The sequence below is a fragment of the Acanthaster planci genome, linkage group LG19 (genome assembly GCF_054643075.1).
Source record: "Acanthaster planci isolate LZ-2023a linkage group LG19, COTS_SCS, whole genome shotgun sequence".
Taxonomy (NCBI): domain Eukaryota; kingdom Metazoa; phylum Echinodermata; class Asteroidea; order Valvatida; family Acanthasteridae; genus Acanthaster; species Acanthaster planci.
The window spans coordinates 11,836,656-11,863,853 of NC_141795.1; the positions used below are offsets into that span (position 1 = coordinate 11,836,656).

Consider the following 27,198-nt stretch of genomic DNA (forward strand, 5'->3'; position numbering starts at 1 on the left):
CCCAGATCTTTTACACATTGGAACCAACACCACCTAGGATAATGCCGATGACATACATGATCAGATTTATTTCACTGGCAGAAGCCACAAAAGAGACATCTCATGTGGAAAGTATAGCACTGTCAGGTATCACACATCGCCATGAAGAAACTGCTGCCGAGAAAGTAAAAATCAACAAGTCCAACGAATACTGACAGGAAGCTGCCAAGCAACATGGATGGGGGTTTACCGATAACGCTAACGTAAACTAGAGACATTTGTGCTCTGATGGAGTCCACCTTAACCGCACTGGTCAGGCTATTCTTGCTACAAACATCATCTCTTTCCTCCACCCGTGACAATCTATTGCAGAGGAAACACCAGCAAAATTTACGAAGATCCGACGGTCAGCCAAAACGCAACCGTAACCAAGACGCTACTTATGCCAGCGTGGTACGAGGACACCATCAGCAGGATTTTTGGGGACCGGCACGGAAAACCAGAATGAACCATCAACAGGTACGGAGGGAGCTGGGGGTGATTCCATCAATATGAGTATCAAAGATGCCTCATCACCCACTACCATCACAAGCAACAGAATGGTTTTGATAGCAGCAGAGAATGCATCTATCAGAAAATCACACAAATGGATAGACAATGGGCCCTTTTTTGTGTTATCTAGAAAACCTGGCTTGAAGCTAACCTACTTGATTATCAGAAGTTTGCCAGGTAATTTTGATGAAGTACATTCCTTTCTTTTGAAATATCCCATTGACATAATGGCTCTTTGTGAAACCCGACTTGATGATGTCGTAACGGATGATGAGGTATATGTCCACAATTTTCATATTTACAGGAAAGACCGTAACAGGAATGGTGGTGGCATTGCAATGTATAATAAGGTCAACCACACTATGAGAAAAGACCTCATGATAGATCAACTTGAAATGCTGGCAATTGAAATTTCACAGGGGAAGTCGAAACCAGTTGTTGTCCTTATATGGTACAGACCTCCCAATTCCAGTATGGACTTGTTTGAACACGTGGCTATAAACGACCGTTAAATGAAATGATGAATTTTTGAAGGATTTTGAAAACGGAAAAAATGATAGTCATGCCAGCCCAGCATCATCAACATTGAAAAATGCCCCGGCACGAAGTGGTTAATAAGATCTGTGCGGATAGTGAGGAAATATTGGAGCCAGGGAACATTGCCAATGTACTCAACGAATATTTTGCCAGCATAGGGCCAAAACTTGCTGCCCAAATATCCGGCGATAATAATGTACATAACAGCAAAATCAACAACGGTGGTGATAACGAGTACAGTGACGAGAACTTCTGCCTCAAACCCATCCACAAGAAAAGGGCAAAGCAATACCTATCCATAAGGGAGGAGGCATTAGTGAACCTGGTAATTATAGGCCAATATCTGTCTTGCCTATCTTCTCTAAAATTCTTGAGAGAGCGGTGTTTGATCAGCTTTATGAGTATATGAATGCCAGTGAACTCCTCAATAAATATCAATCAGGTTTTAGACCATTACATTCCACAACCACAGCTCTGATCAACGTTACTGACGACTGGCTCAAGAGTTTTGAAAATGACAAAATAACTGGAGTGGTAACGCTTGACTTGAAGAAAGCTTTTGACAGAGTTAATTCTGACATTCTAATTCGCAAACTCAAGCTATATTGCGCTGACAGTAATAGTATTAAATGGTTCACCAGTTATCTGAATGATCACTCCCACATAACACTGGTCAACGGCAACAGTTCAAGTTCTGCCCAAGTGGGGTACCACAAGGGTCAATCCTTGGCCCCCTTCTGTTTATTATATACATAAATGATCTTCGCAAACATGTTTGCAACTGTAAGGTCAGTATGTATGCAGATGATACAGCCCTTTACTATGCCAGTAAAGATGTTAATGAGCTTGTTAGGGTTATCAATGCTGATCTCATTAATGTCATAAATTGGCTAAATAATAATAAACTTAGCCTCAATATTAAGAAGACAGAGGTAATTCTATTGGCTACCAAATCGAGACTATGCAACATACAGGACAGCAATGTTAATGTAAACATTAATGGGATGTCCTTAAAAAGAGTAAAGGAATGTAAACATCTTGGAGTTATCGTAGATAAAACTCTTTCTTTTGGGGTGACCATGTTGATCATGTGCGAAAAAAAGCACTGAAAGGAATCCATGCTATCAAGAAGGTCAAAACCATAGTCCCGCAATGCACCCGAATTCAACTGTATAATGCTATCGTCTCCTAATTGTGATGTACATGTAGTCTGGGGAAACTGTGAGGCTACACTCCAAGCTAAGCTACAAAAACTCCAAGATAGAAGCGCATTATACAAAATGTTGACTGGAATGTTCCGAGTACCGGTAGTGTTAACCTAACGGAACTTAACTGGACTCCTCTCAATGTCAGAAGACGCCAACATGATGCCATCATGATGTATAAAATTATTAACAATGGTGTGCCTCACTATTTGAAAGATAAATTTCATTTTGTCCAATCAAGTTATGATTTGAGAAGAAGTAAGCTGTGTGTTGCAGTACCAAAGCCAAACACTGAATCCCTTAATTAAACGAAGTTCTGAGTACAGGGGCGCAACCATTTGGAACTCCTTGCATGCCAGTATCCAAAATGCACCCAGCCTAAAAAGCTTTAAAATGAATATTGAGATAACAATGGCATGTTGAAAGTTTTCTCAATATATTCCACCCGTCTGACACTATAATATTGGACGTTTACTTTGTTTGCTTTTAATAACGTTGATCACACTTTTATTTCGTTTTAACTTATTTTACCCTCTTTTATTATTCTTTACCCCTTAGTTAGTTTGCTTTTAAGCATTTTATTCTTCACATTTTGTATAAATTAGCTGTAATTTGACGACTGTTACTTGAAGTTATTAATTATCAAGTATTCTGCAGTCTTAACCTTCGTGGTTGATTTTAATAATTTCACATATTAAATCTTATCATCTAATTTGATAATAATAATATAAATAAAACACGGCCCCTTGCAAAACACGGTTGAATGGGTTACTGTGTATAAACAAGCTAAATAAATAAATAAATAATGCAAGATTCCACCAGCATGAGCAATGTTAGCTGGGCTAGGGTGTAATCAGATGCAATGTGATGCAGACTGTGAGGCAATGAACCAAGAGGGCAGCCTAAATGAACTCTGCCTAGTGGGCTTATTATTTAAGAGTGGTAATAGGTATCAACTTGTTTTCAATGGTGTTAGTCCGTGGGGGTGCAGTATTCTTGAAATCATCTACTGAAGACGTCACATAATTGTTGAGCGCCTTCTACTTATTGGTTAAAAATTGTGAAAAATGAATTGGAATAGATGTCCGTGGTGAAGGTTATCCGAATCGGCTGAAAATTGACATGGATGATGATCTTTACCCATTTAACACGTGTGAAATTTGGAGCCGATGACATCAAGAGGGATGAAGTTATAACGAAAAGACCTTTAAATCATTAAAAATTGGGAAAAAATCAATCCCAAACGCGAAAGTTTACAATTGCCCATCGAAAACTAGAGTAAATATCTGCATCCATAGTCTATTAGCTTGTTGCATGGTTAATACCGGTACACGCTGTGCGCGGCTGATGAAAAAGTTTCCATCTGCCGTAAATGCCAGCAACTTGACCCGTAGGGTAAGAGCTACAGTGGTAAGAGTCATATATAAGCTTTGTACATGTACGTTTAAAGCGTGTAACGGAGGCCTGCTATTTTGGGGGAATCTGGCAAAATTAAAAACATGTAGCAGGCAACCGTGTAAGCGTATATTGTCACATTCTACTGTAGCAAGGAGGTAGTGGTCCCACAAAAATTTGAACTGTGAACTAAACAACAGCTGTTCGATTCCCGCCTGTTCTAACTAAAACCAAAAAAGTTTCCCGAAACAGCTCAGTGTTTGTCTACTGATAAACACAATGATCATCTTGTTTTTTATTGTGTGTTTTTTTTTGGTATTTCGTGGTACTGAAATCCTGATACTGGATGAGGCAAATAAACCAGAATACAAACCCCTTCACTGTCTGAAATCCATCCAAATTTTAAATCTTTCATCTAAATTTGCATTCATGCTATGAATGGCCATTCACTTTATAAGATCATGAATTTTACCGAAATTTGCCAAATTTGTCTTAGAACTGTATATGTTTTTGTGCATGAAACAAGCATCAGTGACTCAAGGGTTTTGAAATGTAATTAGAGAAACAGCACTCACCAATACAGTTCCTGGCTCCAGCAGAGAAGGGTACATAGGCATATGGATGACGACTGATGCAGTTCTGATACAAGAATCTATCTGGATCAAACTCTTCAGGGTTTGGGAAGACATCTGGGTCACGATGCAGTGCATTTATCAGGACACAAACGTTAGTGCCACTGGGAATCTTGTGGCCGCCTGTTTCAATGAAAAATATTCACATAACAAACATGCAGGAGATTGGGATTCACACCCTAGACAGACTGAACAGTTCAAGTAACATGAAGTGCATCACTAACAGATGTTACTTTTCATCAAGTCACAAACTGATTTATTAGTTTACAAAGCAATACAAATAATGACTCAGCAATCTCTTTGCTCTATTTCATTTCAATTACTTGTGGTTTCACTTTCAAATGGATGACTTCTGGATACAAACTTGATTACAGCTTTCGTCAATGATTCTATGTCTACCTGGCAAGTATTTTCTTTTTAATGTAGCATTTGAGTTGAGCTCTTTGTCCCCAATTTCCTTCCACATACACATGAACATAAGTACATGTATCTTGAAATATAAGGTAGCAATAGGAATCAAACCTTACTGCCCATGTATCAAGGTGGTGTTGCTGGAGTAGGAATACAAGAGCTTCAGTATGCAGTTCCATAGCAGTGTAAAAGATAAGTACACCTGTCAGCCTGTACTGTACATGTACATTTACAAAACTGGAGATTGGACTCCAGCCCTTTTACAAATACTTGGACATTTTCAACATGCTTCTTCCCAAATACTTGGATTCCAACATAATCCAAAATCTAAGAACTCAGATCCAGCTGTTAAGTTTCTAGGCTTTATGCCAACTGTACCACCTTGCATTTGCATGTTATTTGTACTGTATTCATTCAGAGACACTGGAGGGTGTTTCTGTAATACTGTTTTGAAAGTACATGTACATGTAGACCACCACTATTTTTTGGCTTTAATTTACAGTTAGTTCATTTTAGAATATAAAATTTACTGCAGCTTTAATTCCACTGACCTGTTTCATGTTTTGAGTTAACTGCTTCAAGAAAAATTGAGAAAAACAGTGTGTTTGCATGTTTTCATGCAAATCCTCCAAAACTTCAGGATAGACAGTCTTTGGATCAGCACTGTAAGGTTAAAGTTAAATTTACTGTTGAAAGCTGGTAACATTGTCGGCTTTGCCAAAACTAATTTACGTGGATGTAACACTGCTTCTTTCTATCACACTCAGCATCTCACCCAACACACAGTCTTCGTCAAGCACGCGTGCAATGAAAGGTACCGAGGGAAAGATGCGTAGGGTTTCCTTGATAACACAGGTCAGGTAGTGCAGGCGCTGCAGCTGGTCTGATGTGACAGGTCCCTGGGTACTACCTAGCAACATAACAGTGTTGGGTATACGCAAATTGAAAGTTGAAGGCTTCAAACAAGTTTAACCAATAAAATACTGAATACTATAGTACCTATTAGGCAAGGATACACATTAACTGCTATACTGGAGTACCTCGATGTAGATATCCGCAATACTGCACTGTTAAGTATGAATCATAATGTGTCAACTGGGGCCAAGCAATAGGCCTTTACAGGAGGGTGGCTGGGAGAAAGAAAACACTTGGTTCAAAAATTATATACTGTAGCTCCCACTCTGGCCACTGTTTTATTTGAAAGCCTGACGAACATTGCACATGCTTTGAACTCACCAAACACCTCATCTAATTCTTTCTGTACTCTGTGCTGTATCTCAGGATGTCGGCCCAGGAGATAGAGACACCATGACACACCTGCTGCCGTTGTGTCATGACCCTAGAAACAAAAGACAAAAAAGCCAATCAATGCTCATCTTTGAATGGTTCTTTTGAAAATTAGTACAGAATAAAACTCTTCTATTTCCAAAGAGACCATGATATCAACAATGGCAACTGATGAGTAGTCTACAGATGCTAAAATGTCCCATCATCCCCTGATGTGTATCACACATCATTACATCAAGAAAATGATGAACCAAGAAGTGTTAGGAATCTCAAGCCTAACATCGATGGGATGCACAGTACCGGTATTTTTAGCAGTGGACAAGGCTGAAGTGTTAATTAAATGAACAGGTCTGTTCAGTTTTCACTAAAGAAAATCTTAACGACCCTCCACCACTGAATTCACAACCAAGTCCAAAACTTGCAGCTCTCACGATAACTACAAACGGGGTTAGAAAACTACTGGACAAAATAAAATCAAAGAAAGCAAGGATTGTAAAGAGTTGTTCAACAAGCTTGGCTCCAGTCTCTCAAAGATCTTCCAGAAGTCTATTGACAGCTGGGAACTCCTGGAAGACTGGCTGAACACCAAGATAGTTCCCATGTTCAAAAAAGGCGACAGGCCAAATCCAGCAAACTATCGCCCAATCTCACTGACTTCCATTCCATGTAAGATTCTTGTGCATATAACCCACCTGCACATCATGCACAATATCGACTCTCACAAAGTACTTACAAATCACCAACATGGTTTAAGACAAGGTGGATCAACTGGCTGGACTTATCAATGATCTTGCCAAGTCATTAAGCCAGACTGAATTGATCATATACCGGTAGTAGACTTCAGTAAGGCACTTGATAAAGTTCCCCACAAACTACTATTGTACAAGCTCAGACATGCTGGAATACACAGCAGCCTCCAGGAGTGGGTTGAGATCTTCTTGACAAGAAGAAACCAATGAGTCTTGCTGGAGGGCGAGACGTGAGACGAAACTTCAGTGTTTTCAGGTGTACTCCAGGGGACCGTGATGAGTTCCTTGCTTTTCTTGTTGCACATTAGTACATGCCAAACGTAGTTTCATCTAGAGTCTGCCTTTTTTCAGACAATGCTATAATTTATATAGAGATAAAAACACTGGAAGACAGTTCATCTCTTCAAAAGGATCTGGACGCTCTCTGTGATTGGGGCAATACATGCAATACATGTACATGTACTTGGCAGATGTCTTTCAGTACAACCAACTATTATACTATTAGGGCTGTAACGATTTAACGATGGATCGATAATCGCGATTCTAAAATGCCACGATACGGCATCGCGATGCAAAAAATGTGAATCACAATATTTGGGGGAAGGGGAAATTATGATAAAATGTATTAGTTAAAAATAAAGTTAGGCCTAATAAAAATTTAAGATAGATTTATATTTTTAATATTGCCTATACTGATTACTCTTGAAAGAAATAGTTTGGATGGGTTTAATATCACAGACAACTCGACGCACGTACATGCACCAGTACATGATGCAGGCCAACCTGGCAAGAGAACGCAAAAGTGACGGCCGGGTATGCACACTGATCTCGGTGTCATTAGGAAATTGGATGCATATTGGACTTTATCCTTTCATTTGTTAAACCACATCATTTATCAGGTTTAGACAGGTTTTTTCTTCCTTGTGTAAGTGCCGTTTTTTTCTACGGCTAGGCTTGAAGCGCAAGCCTTGTGTGTAAGTAGCATCCTGGGACCATCCGGTCATTGTGTTGTGATTGGCTGTCAATGAAACATCAATATACATGTACATGATATCAGGGGAATTCATTACAGCCATTTGTGTGTGAATGTAAGTAGTGACTAACAATCTCCGCTGTTACTTGCAGCAGCACACATTTCACTGTGAATTTATGGCTTGAAATAAGATTAGTACATTTCGCTTTTGACGACGCGATAGAGGGTTTCGTGACAACTGGTGCGGGGCATGGAAAGTTTTTGTTTCAAACAATTTTTGGATATTAACTTTTGGATAGTGCACTTTCAGCATCCTCTCCAGCGCTTAAAACCAGCACTCTCAGAGCCAGGCAATCAGCCATCCTCCTGAAGACAAACTGAGCATACTGTTTGGAACATCGAGTGCTTCACCACCGGTTCTACTCAAAACTGCACTCATAAAAGAGATATTTTCGTGTACATGGTGCAATCGCAAGCCTAACCTAATTTAACAATAAAAATCACCCTGGAGAAAGTACAACGTAGGGCAGCCTGCTTCGTTTGTGATGCCTACAAACAGATCTAAAGTGTAAGTAACATGATGACTTCTCTAAAATGGGACACTCTGGAGCTCCACAGAATTCAACTTAAACTCACTGCAATTTACAAGGAAATCCACAATATTACGCCACCAAATCTGCAAGCACCTGGTGGAACCAATACCTACGCAACAAGACACAATACTGGTCCCCACATCATTAATCCCCCGAACTTCAACAAAACTTCAAAAGTTACTTTTTTTAGTAGCAATACTCTCTTTAACCAAGGACAATAAAGGAATGGAACCTACTTCCACCTAGCATACGATCTGCTCCTGATGTCAAGACATTCCAAAGTAGGATTGAACATCTGGACCCTCTCAACCTTGTGCAAAAAGCGTACTTTATAATTTAGCCACTATGTCCCTCACTCTGAGCTGCGCGTGATAACCAAGGAGGTGTTTGTGCAGTACAGAACCAGAACCAATCTTTTCAATTTATATTACAAAATAAATAACACAAAAAAACAGATCAAGTTGAGCACGAATTAACACTGGGGACAAATAGCCAACATGACGGTAACTTTAATACTGGCGGCCTATAGCTTTGTTGAATCTTACCTCAAACATGAAAGTATCAACCTCTTCCCTGATATCATCAAATGTGAAGCTCTTATTCTCTTGCTTCATTTGAAGCAGAAGATCCAAAAATGCCAGACGTTTCTTCTGGGGCTCGTCAGCTGACGGGTTCCTGAGACCCCTAGGATACATTTTTACAAACTCCTGGTATCTTCCTTTGATGACCTATCAAAACAGGAATCAACACTTGGAGATTTGTGAAAGGAATCCAAACCTTGTTCCCCAAAATGCTTTATTGCAAGTAGTGGGAACTTACAAACTTTTGAGAAACCCAAGACGCTCAAATTTGCTCTTTACAGAGATGAATCGCATTGAAGCACAAACTACTTCCATTAATAAAAATCCTTCAAACTACATTGTATTAATGCCTGAATCCATGCACACACACAATTCTGTTAAATGCATTTGTCCGAAGGAAAATTTCTATTCTAAATGAACTCAAAAGGCAAAACTGTTGCAATTCACTTTGACAGGGCTGTAAGTTTTAGGGTTTTGTTCGTTCATCTTTTTTTTCTGTGTACTCTGTAGTTTTTAAAATTTTGTTTCAGATTTAGACCATACACCTTGTCTGTTGTGTCATGTAGAATCTTCAGGCATTCAGCATGTTGCTTTCCATGGGGTAGGATGCTGTACAACATGCTGGGCCAAAGCCACGGATATTTCATCCTTTCAAGTGCCAACTCGCTCATTCTGTAAGTGACAGCAGAAAATATTTCATACCTACAATTAGCATGCAAGTTATTTTCCACAATTGTGGTGTACTGCAGCATTCTAATGTGTTAGTGGGAATGAATTTGGACAGAATGAGGATAACACTGACATAACCATTAAAGTTTAAAATGTCGTAGCCCCAACATCCAACATACTTTTAAAATTCACCAAGTGGATTTGGAGGATTACAAAGAAAGATACAGCCCAATCACTTGTTAGCTTTGCATAGGTTTTGTTGTCCCAATGAAATGTAGAGTGCAAAGAATGTGCCAATGGCTTTGTGGACGATTTGGGAGGACTTGTTAAGTTGTCTCCTAGCAACACTGGGTTACTGATGAATACTTGCATAGAGTCAGGTTTAGAAACTAAGGAAATTAAGCCAAAAGAAAGAGAACAAAAACTTGAAAGCTTTGCTTGCATAACTTACTTGATGACAGCCTGCACATATTCATTCTTGCGGTCTTCCTGGGCATGGATATTCTTTCCCATTGCTGTCTCTGTGAAAGGGACCAGTGTAAAGTCCGGCATATACATCTGTAGCACCATTATACATGTACTGGTAACTAGAGGCATGACGGTTGTTGAAACAACCGCGGGCTATTTCGGCATTTTCAGAAAGCACAAAAAAATTGAAATATGAAAATATCATAACAAATATAAAACGTTGACATTTCATGAATGTTACATACATGTAATTCAGTCGGATTGACCAGAGTGCCAAAGTTCTCATCAAGTCAGATGACACTTCCAGAGCTCCGCATAAGAGACTCATGTGTGAAGATGCACACTATTTACAGCCATATCTTCCCGGAACATTTTTGGGGCACTGGCATATCATTAAAACATATTCATACTGAAACCAGTGAAAAAGGGAATCCCGGGAACCCATATGTTGATATTTTTTTACCCTAACTGGGAAAACTGTTCAATTTTTTTCTTGTTGATTTTCGAAGACGGTCTTGTCACCTATTGTATAAAGGTTATAATTGGGGAAAGGAGTAGTTTTTTTCAATACCACTTAAATATTTTTTGTGGGTTGAAGGCTAGGAATAAAAAAAAAAAAACAAGCGGAGGGGCAGGGAAAAACAAAACCAACGTAGTCAAGGTTTGGATATTAAGGAAATGCTGAGACGGGCGTGATTAATATTTTTGTGGATTGGATGCCTGCTAAAAAAAATATATATTTAAATAAAATAAGAAAAATAATACTGTGTATTGGTGTAATGGCTTCTATGTGGGTGAACACGTTACATCTGCCAGTAACAAAGACATTGCACAGTGCAAAGAAAGCTCAGGGCATGCAGTGATACAAGTAGGTGGCACTGAAGTGAGATCACTTTGTATGGAACGCCAAATGACCAAAATGTCATTACAACAAAAAAAAGTTAAAATCAAATAAACCCTAGATTCTGTGCTTTTTTCTCAATGAACATGATGAACATGACGTCCACTTGTATTGTACAGTACATGTATGATGATAACAGCTTAAAACTAGATATTCCTTTCACCAAAACTGACTGTTTTAAATATTCCTATTTTGTTCGCACAGCAAATGAGTGGAATAGTCTACCCAAACAAGTTGTTGAAAGTATGTCACTGAACGTGTTTAAGAACTCCCTTTATGATTTTTTGACCTGTTAACTCTCTTTTTTACCTGTTCGTATTTTCAATTTCAGTGTTGTTTTAATGTAATTCTCACTTTTAAGTTTAAGCTTACTGTTTTTTATGTCAATGATCTTAATGTTCTGTATTGGTTTGTATTTTTAATGACTTGTTGCTTTATTTTACATTATTGGCTCTTGGGGAATTTTACTTTTTAATATCGTATTTCTCTTTTCACCATGTCTTTATCTCATTTTTGTTATTCTAAATAGTTGTTGAATTTTATTTAATTTTTCATCTTACATTTTGTATATTTGTATTTTAACCGGGGCGTGGTTTAAGATGGACTGTACAGTCCTTTCCACAACCCCTGACATTGTCAGAAATTGATAATAATAATGTATGTATCCAGTAAGTTGACACCTTGCAGGTAGCTACGGGTGATGCATGTTCTAGACGATCACTGACATGACTTCCATAATAATGACATCAAGAGATGACAAATAACCTGACATTAAAGGTTCACTCTTCAAAGCACTATATCTCGTGAAGTACATGTCCGATTAAGTTCAAACCTAACAACAGAACAAAAAGAATGTCTTTTACGGAACTTGTGAAAAAGACAAAAAAAAAGAAAAAAAAGGTCTTTCTCACAAAATTACGAAAAAGCAAAAAAAAATATCAACGAAAACAAGAACTGTTTTGGCAGAGTTGCCAAAACAGCTAAACAAGAAAAAATCAGGGCTTGGGTGGGAATCCGGATGATCCAGCAACAACAGGTAAGGTAAGGTATAACTTGCTTTGGGAGGTTCTCTGCTGCACAAATCAACCAAGGGCCCACACAGGATAAAAAGCGGAAGGGAGGGAGGTTCATGTACAAGAAGGTGCGTCTTCTGTACCCGCTGGAGCACATCTGGGACACAGTGAAGGAGCACTGCATCAACAGCTTTGTCCCCATGATAGAGTTGACCCTTGATGAGACCATGGTGAAATAGGCACCAAGGCAAATGTTAAGCACTTCTTGCCCCTGAAGCCAAGCAAGATGGGGTTCAAAATCTATGCAGTCTGTGAATCCTGCTCTGGCTACATTGTCAACAGAATGGTACATCCAGAGGACCAGGAGAAGATGTTGAACATCTTCCTGAAGATGATGGAACCATTGTTTGGGACGTACCATAAACTGTTCTCTGACCGGCTCTATACTTCCGTCTCCCTTGCCTCATCAATTTGGGAGAAGAAGACCTACAAGTACCTGTGCAGAGCCAGCCATCAAAAGATCTTTCTGAGAGCTCCTCACAGAGTTCAGCACGCACCCAGCGGCCAACCCCACCCAGCACCAGCTCATGACTTAGATGAGCAAGGCACCTAGAGGGACCACCTACGCCCGCCAAAAGGGCAAATGACCATTGTCCTGTGGTGGACACAAAAGTCATGTCATTTCTCTCTACATGCCACCACGGCTATAGAAATATGAGTACTGGCTTCCTCATGAGGGGTATCAAGAAGAAGAAAAGAAAGCTACCAAGAAGCATGTGAAAGCACCTCCCATGCCATGGGCTATACCTGCTTTATGGATGGCAATGACAAAGCTGACCAGCTTCGTACCTACCACACCTGCAGCCGACATTCCATGGCATGTCGGAAAAAAAATCTCTACTTCCTCCTCGATGTGGCCTGGGTTAATATCAACAACAGCTGCATGGTTGCTAATTCCTGGGAAGACTGTAGGGATAGTTGGTATGATCCTCAGTAAAGGGACTTCCTTTGGTGAGGAGATTACCTCATGCTACATACAAACTGTACTTTGCAGTTTCGATTATCAACCAGTGATACTCGTAGTTAAATTTCATCCTTGAAAACAAGAAGGGTGCCTCCACTTCAAATGTGACTATCAGTTGCGTATGCATCATCATAACCTGGGGAAGGCCTACCTTCTTGGGAAACATTTCAGCCAGGCATGCCAGGTGTGTGTCTCTGTCCACCACACTATGTCTGGGTCCTCACTGCTAATAATGGAGTTCTGCTAATTGGAATTATTGCTTAGACTACAACAATTGGCAGAACAATTTTCAAAGTTGGGGGCCAGATAGGAGATCATCAGGTATCAGCAATTAATAGGCTGATCCAAAAGCCCCATCCCATTAGAGGATTAGAGTTCGCAAAATGTTGGGCATGTTGTTCACACTTTGAATACTTTTTGTAAATCCAAAATAACATCTACAGCCACGCGATGGCACTTTCGTGCACTGTGTAGTTGGTAATCACTATCCAGATGTGCACTGTACTTACCACAAATGATATCCAATGAGCACTGCGTGATAAAGGGGAATATATCAAACACTTGGCCATCTGTCATCATCTTCAATCTCACTCCAAGGATGTCAGTCTTCTCGTTGAAGACTGTAAGGAAACTGTGCAGGACGCTGAAGTGGAAGGTTGGTGTCAGCATCTTACGGCGCAGGAACCACTTACTTCCCTTGCTGGAGAGAAGATAAAAGGACAAATTTCGTCAGTAAAGGGTGCAGGTGCAGAGCATTTTAATTAGTTAATCACTCACCAATTAAACTATGACTGGCAGGACACATACAAAATCCCAGTCATGTACGAGTAGATGCACCATTACATCAGAGGACAAGTGCTTTCTCATTCTTGATAACACTATATATCCCCATTGTAACTCAAGAAAAGTAAATTTAAGGTCTCAAAAGACAAGACTGAATCTTTGTTCCAATTTCATGCTTCTGGTATCAGTCAAAAGGCAGCAACAGGCCCAGAAAATTTCTCTATGGAGTAGTGAAGTGAACATGGGCAGACCATTTCATTTATGCATGTGAAAGCCAGAAGTGTGAGAACCAGTGCGAACCAACGCGCGCATGCACATGTACTCCATTCGTTCGTACAGCATTTACTGGTTCTAAATGACATCACACTTCATACTCCATAGTGCAATCAAAGTTACAAAACTTGTAAGTGTACCTTGTAAGTAGACCGGTGCCAAGCCACGGCTGAAGAAAGTCATATACGAAGCCCTTGGCAATGTGTTTGGTACTGCCAAATAATACCTTATCAAAGAAATATGCAAAAGACTGACAGAAATGAATTTTCAAAATCTGACAGTGGCACACTACAGCTATTCAGTAAAACTGGGGTTTACAGATATCATAAGATAGGCATCATCCCCAAATTGCCCACGTGTTCCAGGACGGATTTCATGGAATCACGGAGAGCATGCTAATGCCTGCCAAACAAAAGAGCTGTTAGCAACCCAGTGGATACGCGGACGGAATGCAACAGGCAAGCTTTATGCAAATTACCAACACCATGAATACGCCCGATCTTCCGTGCATCGGCCAGCAATGTTTGGCAGGGAAAATCCCTTTGAATTAGCACTTGGCCGAGTTTCCGCTGACCAACCAGTCGACTTACAGTTACTGTACATGTCCAATAAGACAATATTCCGATCGGCCACCAACTTGAAAACCGGGAGGGTTTTTTTTTCTGAAGTCGGCTGCTCGCCCTGGTGGGAATTCCAAAATGGATGCATATGTTTAGGTATTGTACAGGATTTGCATGTACTGCAGTTTGCCAAAATTGACCAATTTGGGGGTTTGTGACTGACTTTGTCATGTTTGTGTATCATTCAAGGGACTTGTTTCAGCTTTTGAGTACACTGCCCTGAGAAAATAAAAAAAAAATGTTCATTTTTACACTGAGAGCACAGCTCATTTAATTTGTCTTGCAAAACACCATGGACCACAGGGCATTCCTGTCTGCCAGGACAGTTCACAGATGAGGTCGATCTGCAGACTAGTTATGGCCCTTAAGAAAGACATTCTTTTCCTTTGCTTTTCTCGGTAATTGTGGTTGGCGAATTTACCTTCAACTTTGTGTTTCATCTTCAACAATGCAATGCTATGCTGAGAATTGTCAAATCATCAATCATTCATCTTGCAGTGAGTTGACTGCTGCAGTTCTACATGTATGCGATCAAACATACCGTTCATGTACACTTGCACGACTGACCACGTTCCTGTACAGTTCGCTTTTAACATGTAAGCACGTCGGTCAAAAACCGTTCGCACATCAGCAGCGCCCATCGTAAATACTTTATAAATCAACAAATAAGGTAACTACATGTACATGTACATGGACATGCATCCTTACTGTCACGCACGGCTGCTTAGCTGCGCTGTACTTTACAAAAAAAACAAGAAAACACCAGGACGTCTGCCATGACCAATACAAAGTTAAGTTGGAGAGCAAAGAAATCCTAATGACAAGTAAAAAAGATTCAACAAAGTTTAATGAATGTTAAATTAAATTTAAAAAAGATACAAACAATAATAATCCTAAATAATTGAGCAATGTTAAAATCAATCTGCTGTATGGAGAAATCTCTCCTCAAATCCAGCATATCACAGTGAACAATTCATGTAATGAAAATGATCACAAGAGTCAAATCCAAATTTTAAAAAACTCAGTATCTGTCTATCGACAACCAATAATTATCACTTCACAGTTCGCTGATTCCAACAGTGGTTCAAATTTTCTCAAAACTCTTCTTTCTCAATTTACCCTGCGTTTCTAATACAACTCCTGAATATGACAATACATGTACATGTATATAAATCAAATTCAATTACATTCACGCCTAAAATTCTGCAAAGTGTCTCTTCAAAATCTGGCCAGTAAGTTTTATCTTGTCATTCCAGTAATCCAATTCTCTTCAACTATTCAATAATTTTTCTGAATGTAAGCCACATACCAAAATTTTCTTCAGATACTGTTATAAATCAACAGAACACACACACAAGAAGTCACGATGAGTATAATTACATGCAGGCTGTGTGATGGGCCCACCAGTGCTTGACTTGTGGAGGTGCTCCTTGTTGGCCCTAGTCCCTGTTGAGCCTCAGAGGGTTGGTGAGTAAGGCTCTGTTCCGTTATTGTCATCTGTGATCCACTTTGGACTTTCAAGGTCCTGTCGCCAAAGTTGTTTCACCATCTGTGACCGACATCAATAGAGGCGTTGGTCCAATGGTGGACTGACTGCCAGTCAACGGTACCCTCAATGGCACCCATCAGTGGTTCAATGACACCTTATGCCCTGCTTAAAAGCAATAAAAAATGTCAATGTTAACCATTTATCTAACTATAATGTGGCTACAAAGTGAATTTTACAAAATCTGAGCAAAATATGAAATTAAACTTCCGCACAAGTTAAAACAAACGTCGGATGTCTTTATCAGTGAAACGCAAATTATTCTGAACTCCTTAAAAGCAAGAATCTTGTATTTCTAGACCATAATCATTCTTCAAATTTCAAAATCTCATCATGATTTTGGATTTTGATGCATCGTATTATCTCCTGCCTCTCTGTGTTTGTCCGTATGTGTATCATTGCCCAAAACATGTTCATGTCTTGTATTGTACATATTATAATATGTACATGTATGTCTATCAATAGGTTAGGGTACAAAAGCAAATCTATGCTTCGCCCTTTACCTAAATGTTGTTCTTTAACGTGTTAACATGTTAATAAAAGTATTAGATTTATCAAAGTTACACAAATTCACTTCAAAATCTAATACATGTACGTCTCAAATTAAGTATTTACACAAAATTAATAATTGTAGTTCAACTTACGGTGTGCAGGACTGATTCTTTGCCTGGAAAAGCTCACAAGCTTAAAAATTTCTCAAAGAGAATTTCGCTGCTTGCACGGCGCAGGAAGATCATGGCGTGCTCGCTACTGATGTTTTGCATTCTCCCTCTTAGCTTGCTTTTTCCTTTCATCCCCACACATCACCTGTCTACAGGCCAATCAAAACCCTCACATACACTTGTTCCAAAACAACGTCAAACAAAATCACTCAACCTTTTAACAGAGAGATGCACACCATGGCTCTAAATAAACAACATAATTATACAAGACATGGGACTAACTTTAGATTGTGTTCCAAACTCCATGTTTATTTAGGGACGGGGCGACCATTTAGACCCGGTTTGAAAAGGCCCCCCCCCCTCGTAGCCCACCCAGTATAATGCCTGCCCGGTATTCAGGCTGCTCCAGGCCGGTATCAGGCCTGTCTGCACATTGGCATTTCAAAGTCCCTGATGAAAGGCTTCCCCACCATGCTTCCACAGATGAATAGGGGTCTAAGCGGGTTAGTGTAAACATTGTATAGAGCTGAAGGATTAAAAACCACAAGCAGGTTCCTTCTGGGATAGATTACATGTACCAGTACTTGCAAACAATAGACCCCAGGATGGAGAAGTTCCAGATCAACAACCAGTCCAGCATCCCAGGCCGGTAGCCAGGCCGGTAGCCAGGCCGGTAGCCAGGCCAGTAGCCAGGCCGGTATGAAAGGGGTCTTTGCAACAGGGCGAGCTTTCACAGATTGTTTGACACTATTATATACAGTAGTATATTTCAAGATAACTCCACAGTCCCGTTCTGAGATCTTACAAATCCTATGGGCTAACACATCCCAGCACTGCCATCAGAATAATTACTAGGTTTGTTCCAAGTTTAAAGTTTTATGAGCATAAGATATACATGTACCTACAAACGCCCAGTCTTGTGGTGGACCAAAGAAAAGAGACCAGCGGCTAAACCACCTTTTGAGAGCGACAGCTACATGTAGTGCTGCTGCCAAAATGTCGGATTGAGCCTAAAATCATACATGTAGAACATGGCACTTTCGAACCGAACCAAACCGAACCACATGCACTGGTCGGTTTGGATGTTTGGCTTTGAGATGGCATGGCATTGCTAGCAAACAGAATGCACTTACGAAAACTTGAAAAGAAAAAGCAACACAACGAAAAATAAAAAACAAGTTTTAGTACTGTACATGTATATACTGCATCCGCGCTCGGCAGATGTGCAAGTGCAGTACACATCGTGCATATAGCGGTTATGAACAGTAAATTTGCAATGGCCCTGGATCACATGATGGTGTAAAATGCATGTGGTGAGAATTCACTAATAACCAACCAAGAACACACAAGGTACAGCATTTCAGCTGCAGAACAGTACTAAATTCTCACTACATCCAATTGTGCCTGTGGGCAATTCCATGGAAAGGTGGACATGCCACTAAAATTTCAAGTTTATTACACTGTAAAGAAAGTACATGTAGTAATTGTTATACCCATATGTTGAAGTGAAAGACACAAAAAGAATTATATCAATCGGTCGAATATTTTGCAAAACATAGTTCTAAATGCTGAAGAGATTTTTTAGTCATCCAAACTGCTAAAATATATTCTTAACTGAATTTAAATTTCTGAAATGAAAAAAATTCTACCGGTAGCACTTCTATTAATTCAATTTAGAGAAGTAAATTGAATCTACCAGTACTTCAGTATCTTAAGACAAAATTTCCACATCACCTTCCAAAATATTTAATCACCACACAAAGAAATATTTCGGTCATGTAACACGAGTTACCAAAACAATAAAGTTTTTTCATTCTGAAGAAATTCTGAAAGGTAAATTGTTGGCTCTGATAATTTTCTAAACTTTCACACCTTGATTCTGTGAGCAAGATGTTTGCCAAAATAAAGAGTGTCATCAGTAAAAAAAAAGTCATCAAACAGTGTAACGCGAGTTACATGTACCATGTAATGTTTTACCACCACGTAATGCGAGTTACCAACTACATGTATAAATGCAAGATTCCACCAATATGAGCAATGTTAGACCCTTAACTGGGCTAGGGTGTGCTGAACACAATCAGATGCAATGTGATGCAGACTGTGAGGCAATGAACCAAGAGGGCAGCCTAAATGAACTCTGCCTATTGCATAATATCAGCATGAGCACATGCCACCTTCTCTAGGCTTTTACTTTCAGTTTTTGTCCATCCAATAAAACCCAAAGTTTATACAGCAACAAGATAAAAGAGAGTAAGTGTACATTATTAATTTTTACTTATAATCTAATCATTGAAAGAAAGAAACGACTGAAATATTTATAGTAGTTCTAGGACTAACACGTATCAAATAAATGTCAATGGTACATGTACATGTACAGGCATACTTTTCCTGTTATTATACTTTATAGTGACTTCACAGCGCACTGCAAGCAATGATTTCATTCAATTTTACACGTACATGTGCATGCTAACTATGCTCACACAACTATGTAAATGAACATTCTGAACTGCAGGGTATGAATGTGTGCTACATTGTACCATGTACATGTAGCTCCATCATACTACATGTACATGTATGTGTAGGATGCCACTGTGGTCCCCAGCCCCTCATACAAAAGACATTAGGTCTATTCAAATTATGACTTGCAACAATCAATAAAATGCCGGAGCTGTACTTAGGACTTACATGTACATGTACACCTTATTTTGTTACAACCGTGGATGAATGAAGTCAAATAATGTTTTTTAAAAATTTAATGAAATAATTATGGTTTTCATATTAAAGTTTTAACTTCTACTTTCTTCAGTTTTCCCAAACATAAACTGAACCTCAGGTGCAATTTAAAAACAATAAAACTGAAATTTCCTGTGAAGATGTTTTGTTTTACTGGTATTTCCCACAGAGAGACAACATGCTAGGCTCTAAAATCTGCTGAGAAGCAACACTGATACAGACAATGCCTAAAAGCTACTGGCCAGTAAGATGAGGCAGTAGCCTCCAAGGAATGTCATGACCTTTTTGACAATAGGTTTTTCCATAACATACATGTAATCGTTCTAGATACATGTATATATTCATTTTACTGTTTACAAAAGTGTGCATCTGTAAAAATACTTAATGTAAGATGCAGAGCTATCCAAAGAGGTAAATCTCAAAATGTTTGTCCCTTTTTTAATTCATTTAGTTGGTCTATGTCTACTATACCCACAGTGAAAAAAGAAACTTGTAGTCCTAAATATTACAGAGATATAGCACATTATCCAGTAAATGTACCCATTACATGTACATGTATTTGTAATGCGAGTTACCGTAGAATTGCCTGTATATATGCATTATTATTAGGCCAAAGATGTCATAAATGAATGTGCAAAACAACTTTTGATTGGATGCTGATCGTAGTTGGACTCCTGTTCAATTGAAGGCAACTCTGGAGAAAAAAAAAGATTTTGACAGGTGGAATATAGCAGCGCTTCCATACGCGACGAGAGTTGATGCACGCAGGGGCCAAATAAACTTTCCTTTCGTTTGGTCAAAATCACATGTCGTTTGCCAAAGTTGTTCGCAGATCTCAAATAAAATGCCATTATCCATTTGAAAAAAAAAGACAGATTAAAAATTCAAAATTGCAACTTGAATGTGGTCACTGTCTTAGAAAAGAATGTTGACTTAATACCACGGTCCTTGGAATATATTGAATGCCACAGTTTGGTAAATGAATCTGTTTCGTGAAAAAAATAACCAGAACACAGTAGAGCCTGAAAGTAAAAGGTCAAACAGCAAGCTTCCGGAACCCTTGTGTGGTCCGCCTATGGGGATTTTACATTGGGCCATCCTATCACGTGCAGTTGATGGGTTCCAGATTCCGTTAAGTTGACATCATGCAGTTGTTGTCAGCAAAGGTTAGATAAAATCTTAGAATCTTTTGTAAAAGTAGAATAATGCTTTATGTTTATTACTTCATAAATTATCAAAATGTGCAAATATTTTGATCTGGTTTTTATTTTGGTTTTTACCCACAGACTACCATAAAATTTCTGCGAACGAGACTGCTGTATTGCACCGTTCTTCATGTATTTTAGATTTTCGGAAGTGATGGGCCAATATTTTGGCAGGATATTTCTCTTTTAGGTCAGTTAATTTTTCAGTTTCTATAAATTGATGTAATAGCAAATATCTTTCAAAGCCCTCATTCCAAACTGGACTTTTTAAGAAGAAACTGAACGAAAAAATATTACAAATTCTAAAATCTTTACATGTTATTTTCCTATCCATTTGAGCATACTATTTTTGCTGTTTTCACATATCCTACGATCGTTCTGTTGAAGCATGGTTTCAAAACAACTTTTTTGGTCGGCAAAACACGTTTGGAAAATGTCACACCTCCTCCGACGCTAATATTCCACATAAGTGTAACACATAATTAAACTTTGGAAAAAGTGTAAAACTGTTGAAATCAAAGTTGCTCATGGATATGGGATGGAGGAGATTCAATACTTGTATCACTTATACACGGAAGTACTACGGCACATTCGTAGCGAGCTCCCAATGTCTCAATGTGCATTGACCATTGTACGCGCACACGTACAACACATGTACATGTACGTATGCACATGCGTGTACATGTACATGTCCCAAGCCAAACCAAAGTTCAGCAAAAAATTTCTTAACGACAGTAATGACCCCATCATCTTTAATAAATGTTGATACTTGAAATGAGGGAACATCTTTTCCACAGAACAGCTGTCTGTATTCATGAGGTCCAGAGAAATCATGCTTATTCATGAAGCTTTGTGTTGTGATGACAAAAGGGCACATGGCGGCCTGCCTCATCAAACCCTTACACTTCTGCGCACACCTGTCACATCCATGGATTCCCCCTACTTAGCAATGCCAGACTGATCGGAAACAATGGGGACAATACGCGGAAGAACACTTAGTCAATTGGAGGATGACGCCTTAAACCATGTGCATTTGGAAGACCCTAAAAGAGCTCCTCAAGCAAAAGTGCCCAAGGAATAATAAATTAAATGCAAACACGTTAGATTTTCTGTCCATATCAATTAAAAGGAAAGCTACCATACATGCCATAGCACCATCTATGGAGCTGGCATGAACTAAGTGTATGTTTCGAACCATTCTTTGAGGAGAAACCACGAGGAGTAAAAAAAAGGTTTCACACTCAGGCTTTATGACAAAAAGAAAACAGTTCCCCTCCCCTAGTTTAAGTTTAAATGGCAAATGTTTCTTTATAGTTTTCCAACCCTTTGCTGATACATGTACATGTACTTGCATTTGAAGCAGCTTTCACCCATGGAACAATTTTAAATTTGCATTTAAAGCTAGCAGCAAATCGTGAGTAAGACTACTTTCAACTTCAATGAAAAGAGATCTAAATTTGAAAAAAAAGTTGGGGAGGGAAAAAGTAGCGGGCAGGGATGAGAGACTATCGGTAGTGTTTTACTTGGCCTAACTTCTGCAAAGAACAGATTGAATATGTGTTGCACTACATGTACCTCTGCATCCTTGGCGTTGGTGATGACAATCATGGCAATGGGTCCCAGCATGATCCTGAAGAATTTGGGGAAATCTTGGCAAAAACCCAAGATCTGCTGGTAAAATTCTGTTATTAAAGAAAACAAGCAAACACTTGGTCAGCAAAGAACTAACTTTGAGGGTTGATACTGCTGCATGGATAATACTGTACTTATCACTGTTGCTGGAATTATTTTAATTAATTAAAAGAAAAAAACAGTATATGTACATATACACGTATACATGTATTGTCATCTGGAAGAAAAACTGCAACAGAGCTTAACTTTTAAAGACTACTTCAGTTTTCATAATTGAACTTGAAATTGATAATGTTACCACACTTTTCCAAAGTGACACTAAATCCAGCTTTTTAACGCAATTCGGGTGGTCAAAATATACATGTAGGACACATGCTTTCGTAGGTTGTTCATATTCAGAACGGACAAACCATGCGCGGTCCGGGGTGTTCAATATACTACTATGTTCAGACACAAAGGTGATTTCTTTCAAAGATACCATGTTAAGATTTACTGTTCTTGCTAATCAGAGTTCTCATATGGCTGTGACATCATGGGTGTGGTTGCTACATCGTTGTTGTGGAGTATCAACGTACATGTATACATGTAGTGTATGTACCTAACAGGTTTCCACTCTTGTATTAAAGTAAAAATCTCACAGCATTACTATCCCTCCCCGCTTTCAGGAACCCATTTGTATAAATGGGCCAAAAGGGCCAGGGATACAAAATTCTATCCTCACCCAAAAAAGTATGCCAGTGACAGGATGAAGATGGATGAGCTGTCTTCAGGGACATGAGAGAGTAATTCTTCTTCTAAAACTAATATCATGAACCGTATTTTATTCTGTAAATATATTTTCACTGGGGGGATATACCGTATATCAAGCTGTGAAAGAGTTCAAATTACACACCATATGAAAGAATGCTACCATATATGTTCATGTACGTGTACCTCATACGTATTCATGACTGAAAGCAGAACTCTCAAAATACACTCACTGGTCCATGCATTGTCATATGCTATTTCTGCTGTTTATCAAACGCACACACAAGGATCTACGCACAAGTTAAATATGCTAGCATACTGATTTGTTATCAGGGAACAGTGTAGTAGACTGTCACCTGGGTGAAGCATGTGCACACAAAACATTACCCTAGATATGCTACAAGTACACCACATATTTACATGTACATATTGAGTAACATGTACACCTTACATGCTCCCTTTCCCTAATGCCAGCTTGAATGGTACTGAATATTTTTGAGGCAAGGTCAAATATAATATGGTTTATTTAAGGGTCAGCTCATACAGTATGTAAGTCCGATGCCTCATACATGTATATGTAAGACCAAAAAAAGGCATTTAAAAAGTTTTTAAGTCCGACACCTCAAAAGTCTGACAATTCTTTATTAGTTTATCTCGGGGGGAGCGGATTAGTGTAGTGGTTCTTTCCTTGCTTTGCACCAATGAGGCCAGGGTTCGAGTCGCGGCTTGGCCCAGGCTTTAATTTCATTTGGTTTCCAGTCCATACTTGCTCTCACAGGTTTTCTCCGGGCACTTCGGTTTCCTCCTGCCTCTAAAACTGGACCTTCTTTTTAACTCCGTAATGTAATGCTGATTAATAAAGTGTATGAATAAACGTACAGTTAGTGGAGCAAATAGCCTGAGTTGCTGAAAGCGACATTAAAACAAAACAACAACAACATTAGTTTATTTCGGCCTAAAGATCCGATGCCTCATTAATATGTATGTAAGTCAGCCAATTCTGACTTTTGAGGCATCATACTTTTGATACGCATCCTTTATTTGCCCAGGGAAGCAACTTTCAATGTCCCCCAAAGCAAAAATTGGCAATCACCCTCAAAAAATACTATGTTTGTCCATGAAGGTTTCAAAAAGCCCCACATTTATTACAAACAGGATTCTTTAAATTACTTCTTATAAATTTAACCTTGTGCTTATACAGATCACAGAGAAGTTCACAAAAGGGTGGGATCAACATCAGCGATACTTACTTGCTGGCTCTGCCTCTAGTTGATGTGCATTTCCTATGAATGGTAGAGCAACTGGCCCTGGGATCTTCTTGCTGAAGTACTGTAATTGCTTCCAGGGTTTGTAGAGGAACTGGAACAGCACATACCCGTAATATGCTGTAAACACAGCAGCAGCAGTGACAAACACAGGGAGGAAGAAACTCATCTTGAACTACCTAAGACAATGTCTGCAACACAATTAAGATTACATGAAAGATGTACTCGTCGAACTTGAATACCAGTGCACAAGTTTGGTTGCTTCAAAGAGAGAAGCTAGTTGTTGCTGCCTATGAAATCACATGTACATGTATCTCCCCTACGTGTAAATGTATTTAAAGTTGAACTTTGAAATCACTTTTTGTGGCAGCAATGAGCATGCACATACATGCAAAGAAATCAGCGGTTATAATGAACACATGCTGTGCTTGCTTCCATACAAGGTCGATGTAGGTCAAGCAGAGCTTAACTGACGAGACCCCAAACAGAAGATATGTGCAAAACAAAACGCCAGTACATACATGTATTTGACATGCATGTACATGTACCTGTCCATGATTGCAAAATGCTATTTTACTGCCATGGAACATGAACAGCATGGTTTCTCCAATATAAGGTGGTGACGAGAATGAGGTACATTGTACGTGTACCCCTCAAAAATCGAAGTGAACTGAAAGCAGCAAACATGCCATGTCGATGGGGCCTAACGTACATACATGTGTACATGTACACCCACTCACAGAACTGTGGGGTTTGATGTCAGCTCTGCTCCCACTACCATTCGTTGGAGTGGAGCGGACGTTGGACCCCACCACAGTCATGAGAGTACTGGAGGTAGGCCTAGGCCTAAACCATGTAAACAAGATGGGAATCAGACCCGATGCCATTTCGGCCTTTATTTCACTTCTAAAAGCCTCAGGAATCAGGAAAATAAAGTAAATATAACTTAAGGGGCTCAAATTTAAACCAAGCTAATGGGCCAGTACAGAGTGGAATAACCAGGTCCACACATACATGTAGGGCTGTGGTTGCTCTCTTTGAAGTTTTACAATCTGTCTCAATTCTGTCGCCATCACAACCCTGCTTCAACTTCAAGGCATGTCTTTAATTAATGCCTGGATTTTAAACTGCAGGATATCACAAACTTTTGAACCCTTTTGACAATTTTACTTACACCGGCGAATTCCTCAGAGCTTGGAATTTTATATGAGCCCCCTAAAGCTTTCCCAAACCGTATATTTTCCGATGTATGACGCCTTAAATCACCGGGCCTACGGCTGCACTACGCCAAATACGCGCCCATATAGAAAACCGAAATAGCGCCACCAGTAGTACAGATCAAAGATCGTATAGCGCCGCTATATAATCTTTGGTAGGGATCCTAGAGTTCTATCAGAAAATTCCGTCGGGACCCCTCGCCAGGTAAAAAATTCTGAATTATTTTGAAATATTCTGAGAATTTCCCCAAATTTCCCCTTCTAAAATTTCTGAAAACAATTCCTAAGATTCCCGCATTTCCAAAAGGGACTGCCAATTTGCAAGTTGGTTCAAATACCGCGATGCCAAATTAGTCGTGGCTCACGCGGTATGGTTATCTGTTTATGGTGGCGAAACTGAAATAAATTTAGCGCCTCTACCTGAGAGCAGAAGCGCCAATCATGATGACATAAATTCAGAATTATTCGGCTTACATAAAAGTATTTAATACAAGTAAGAATGCCATCAAATCAAAATTCGGGTAATATTAGGTTACATTACATTAGGCAAAATGACTGGAAAATACCTGAATAACGGGAGTGAAATCATTCAATAAATGGTTTTTAGAAAGTGGAAAGGTCAAGAATCATGTTCGTGTGCAGAAGAAATTGCGCCTACGATGATAAGTGGGTGCGCCGAAATATTCAATACGCCGACACGAAATTGCTTATACGGATGTGTGGTTAAGGATGGATCGGGAGTGAGAGTCCGTGCCACACTATAGTGGGTCTAGAGCAGCCCAAGATTGATATTGGCGTGTCAGTCGAAGATTGGAATGTTTTTGTCCGGCGATGGGAGGTCTTCCGTGCTGGTTTAGGAACAGATGGCGCACCGGCCGCATGGCAGTTATTCCAGTGCACAGGGACTGCGTTGGGTGACATCATACTAAAAGCGAACCCCAATGCCGCATCCGACACCCTGCCACAACTGCTTGCCACGATGCGTTCCCTCGCAATCATCCCGGTAGCCACCTGTGTCCTACGTACCGACCTGCTCCAGTAAAGCCAGGAATGAGAGTAAACATCCCAGGCCTTCGTTGGCCAGAGTGCGTGGAAAAGCCGAGCCTTGCGCTTTTGCTGCACGGTGTGAATGTGGCAAGAGCGTTGACTACATGGATCACATAGTCCACGATGTCCTTCTTAACGGATTGTACGATCCTGACATCTGCCGTGAAGTACTTGGGGTATCAGATATCCACAAGAAACCGGTCAACGATGTGATCGCCCTCGTTGAAACCAAAGAAATGGCCCGCAACACCCTCCCCTCATCTGCCCTATCCGCTGTATCGTCATTCGGCGCCAAAAGACTCCGCCCACAACCGCTGCGGCAGTGCCATCCCACGCCGACCGGAACAAGGAGGTGACATGCCCAGTCTGCAAGGGGGTATATAAGGTCTTCACTGAGGGGCCACGGGGAAGGAATTCCAAGCCCCACCGAGTCTGCATCACCTGATTCAGGGCTAACCGCCGGAGAAACAGCCAGCCCCGTCCCCACAAGGACCCGCCA

At 39.8% G+C, this 27,198-nt stretch overlaps 1 protein-coding gene across 2 annotated transcripts in view; it reads right to left on the reverse strand.

Moving 5' to 3' along the window:
* Positions 1–25,742, reverse strand: part of LOC110987522 (cytochrome P450 4V2-like) — a 30,339-nt gene extending 4,597 nt beyond the window's left edge. Inside the window, exons 1-11 of one of the 2 annotated variants that reach the window (XM_087129779.1) lie at positions 25,610–25,742; positions 24,421–24,626; positions 22,367–22,473; positions 14,166–14,251; positions 13,479–13,669; positions 10,015–10,084; positions 9,440–9,566; positions 8,859–9,041; positions 5,948–6,050; positions 5,487–5,621; positions 4,244–4,423 (exon numbers count right to left, since the gene is read on the reverse strand). In XM_087129779.1, coding sequence (XP_086985905.1) covers positions 4,244–4,423; positions 5,487–5,621; positions 5,948–6,050; positions 8,859–9,041; positions 9,440–9,566; positions 10,015–10,084; positions 13,479–13,669; positions 14,166–14,251; positions 22,367–22,473; positions 24,421–24,604 — 1,366 coding nt within the window. In that variant the 5' untranslated portion in view covers positions 24,605–24,626; positions 25,610–25,742. Of the gene's footprint in view, positions 1–4,243; positions 4,424–5,486; positions 5,622–5,947; positions 6,051–8,858; positions 9,042–9,439; positions 9,567–10,014; positions 10,085–13,478; positions 13,670–14,165; positions 14,252–16,025; positions 16,297–16,835; positions 17,102–22,366; positions 22,474–24,420; positions 24,627–25,609 lie in introns of those variants that run through there. The other variant, XM_087129781.1, reaches the window with a different exon arrangement.
* Positions 25,743–27,198: the final 1,456 nt, after the last annotated feature.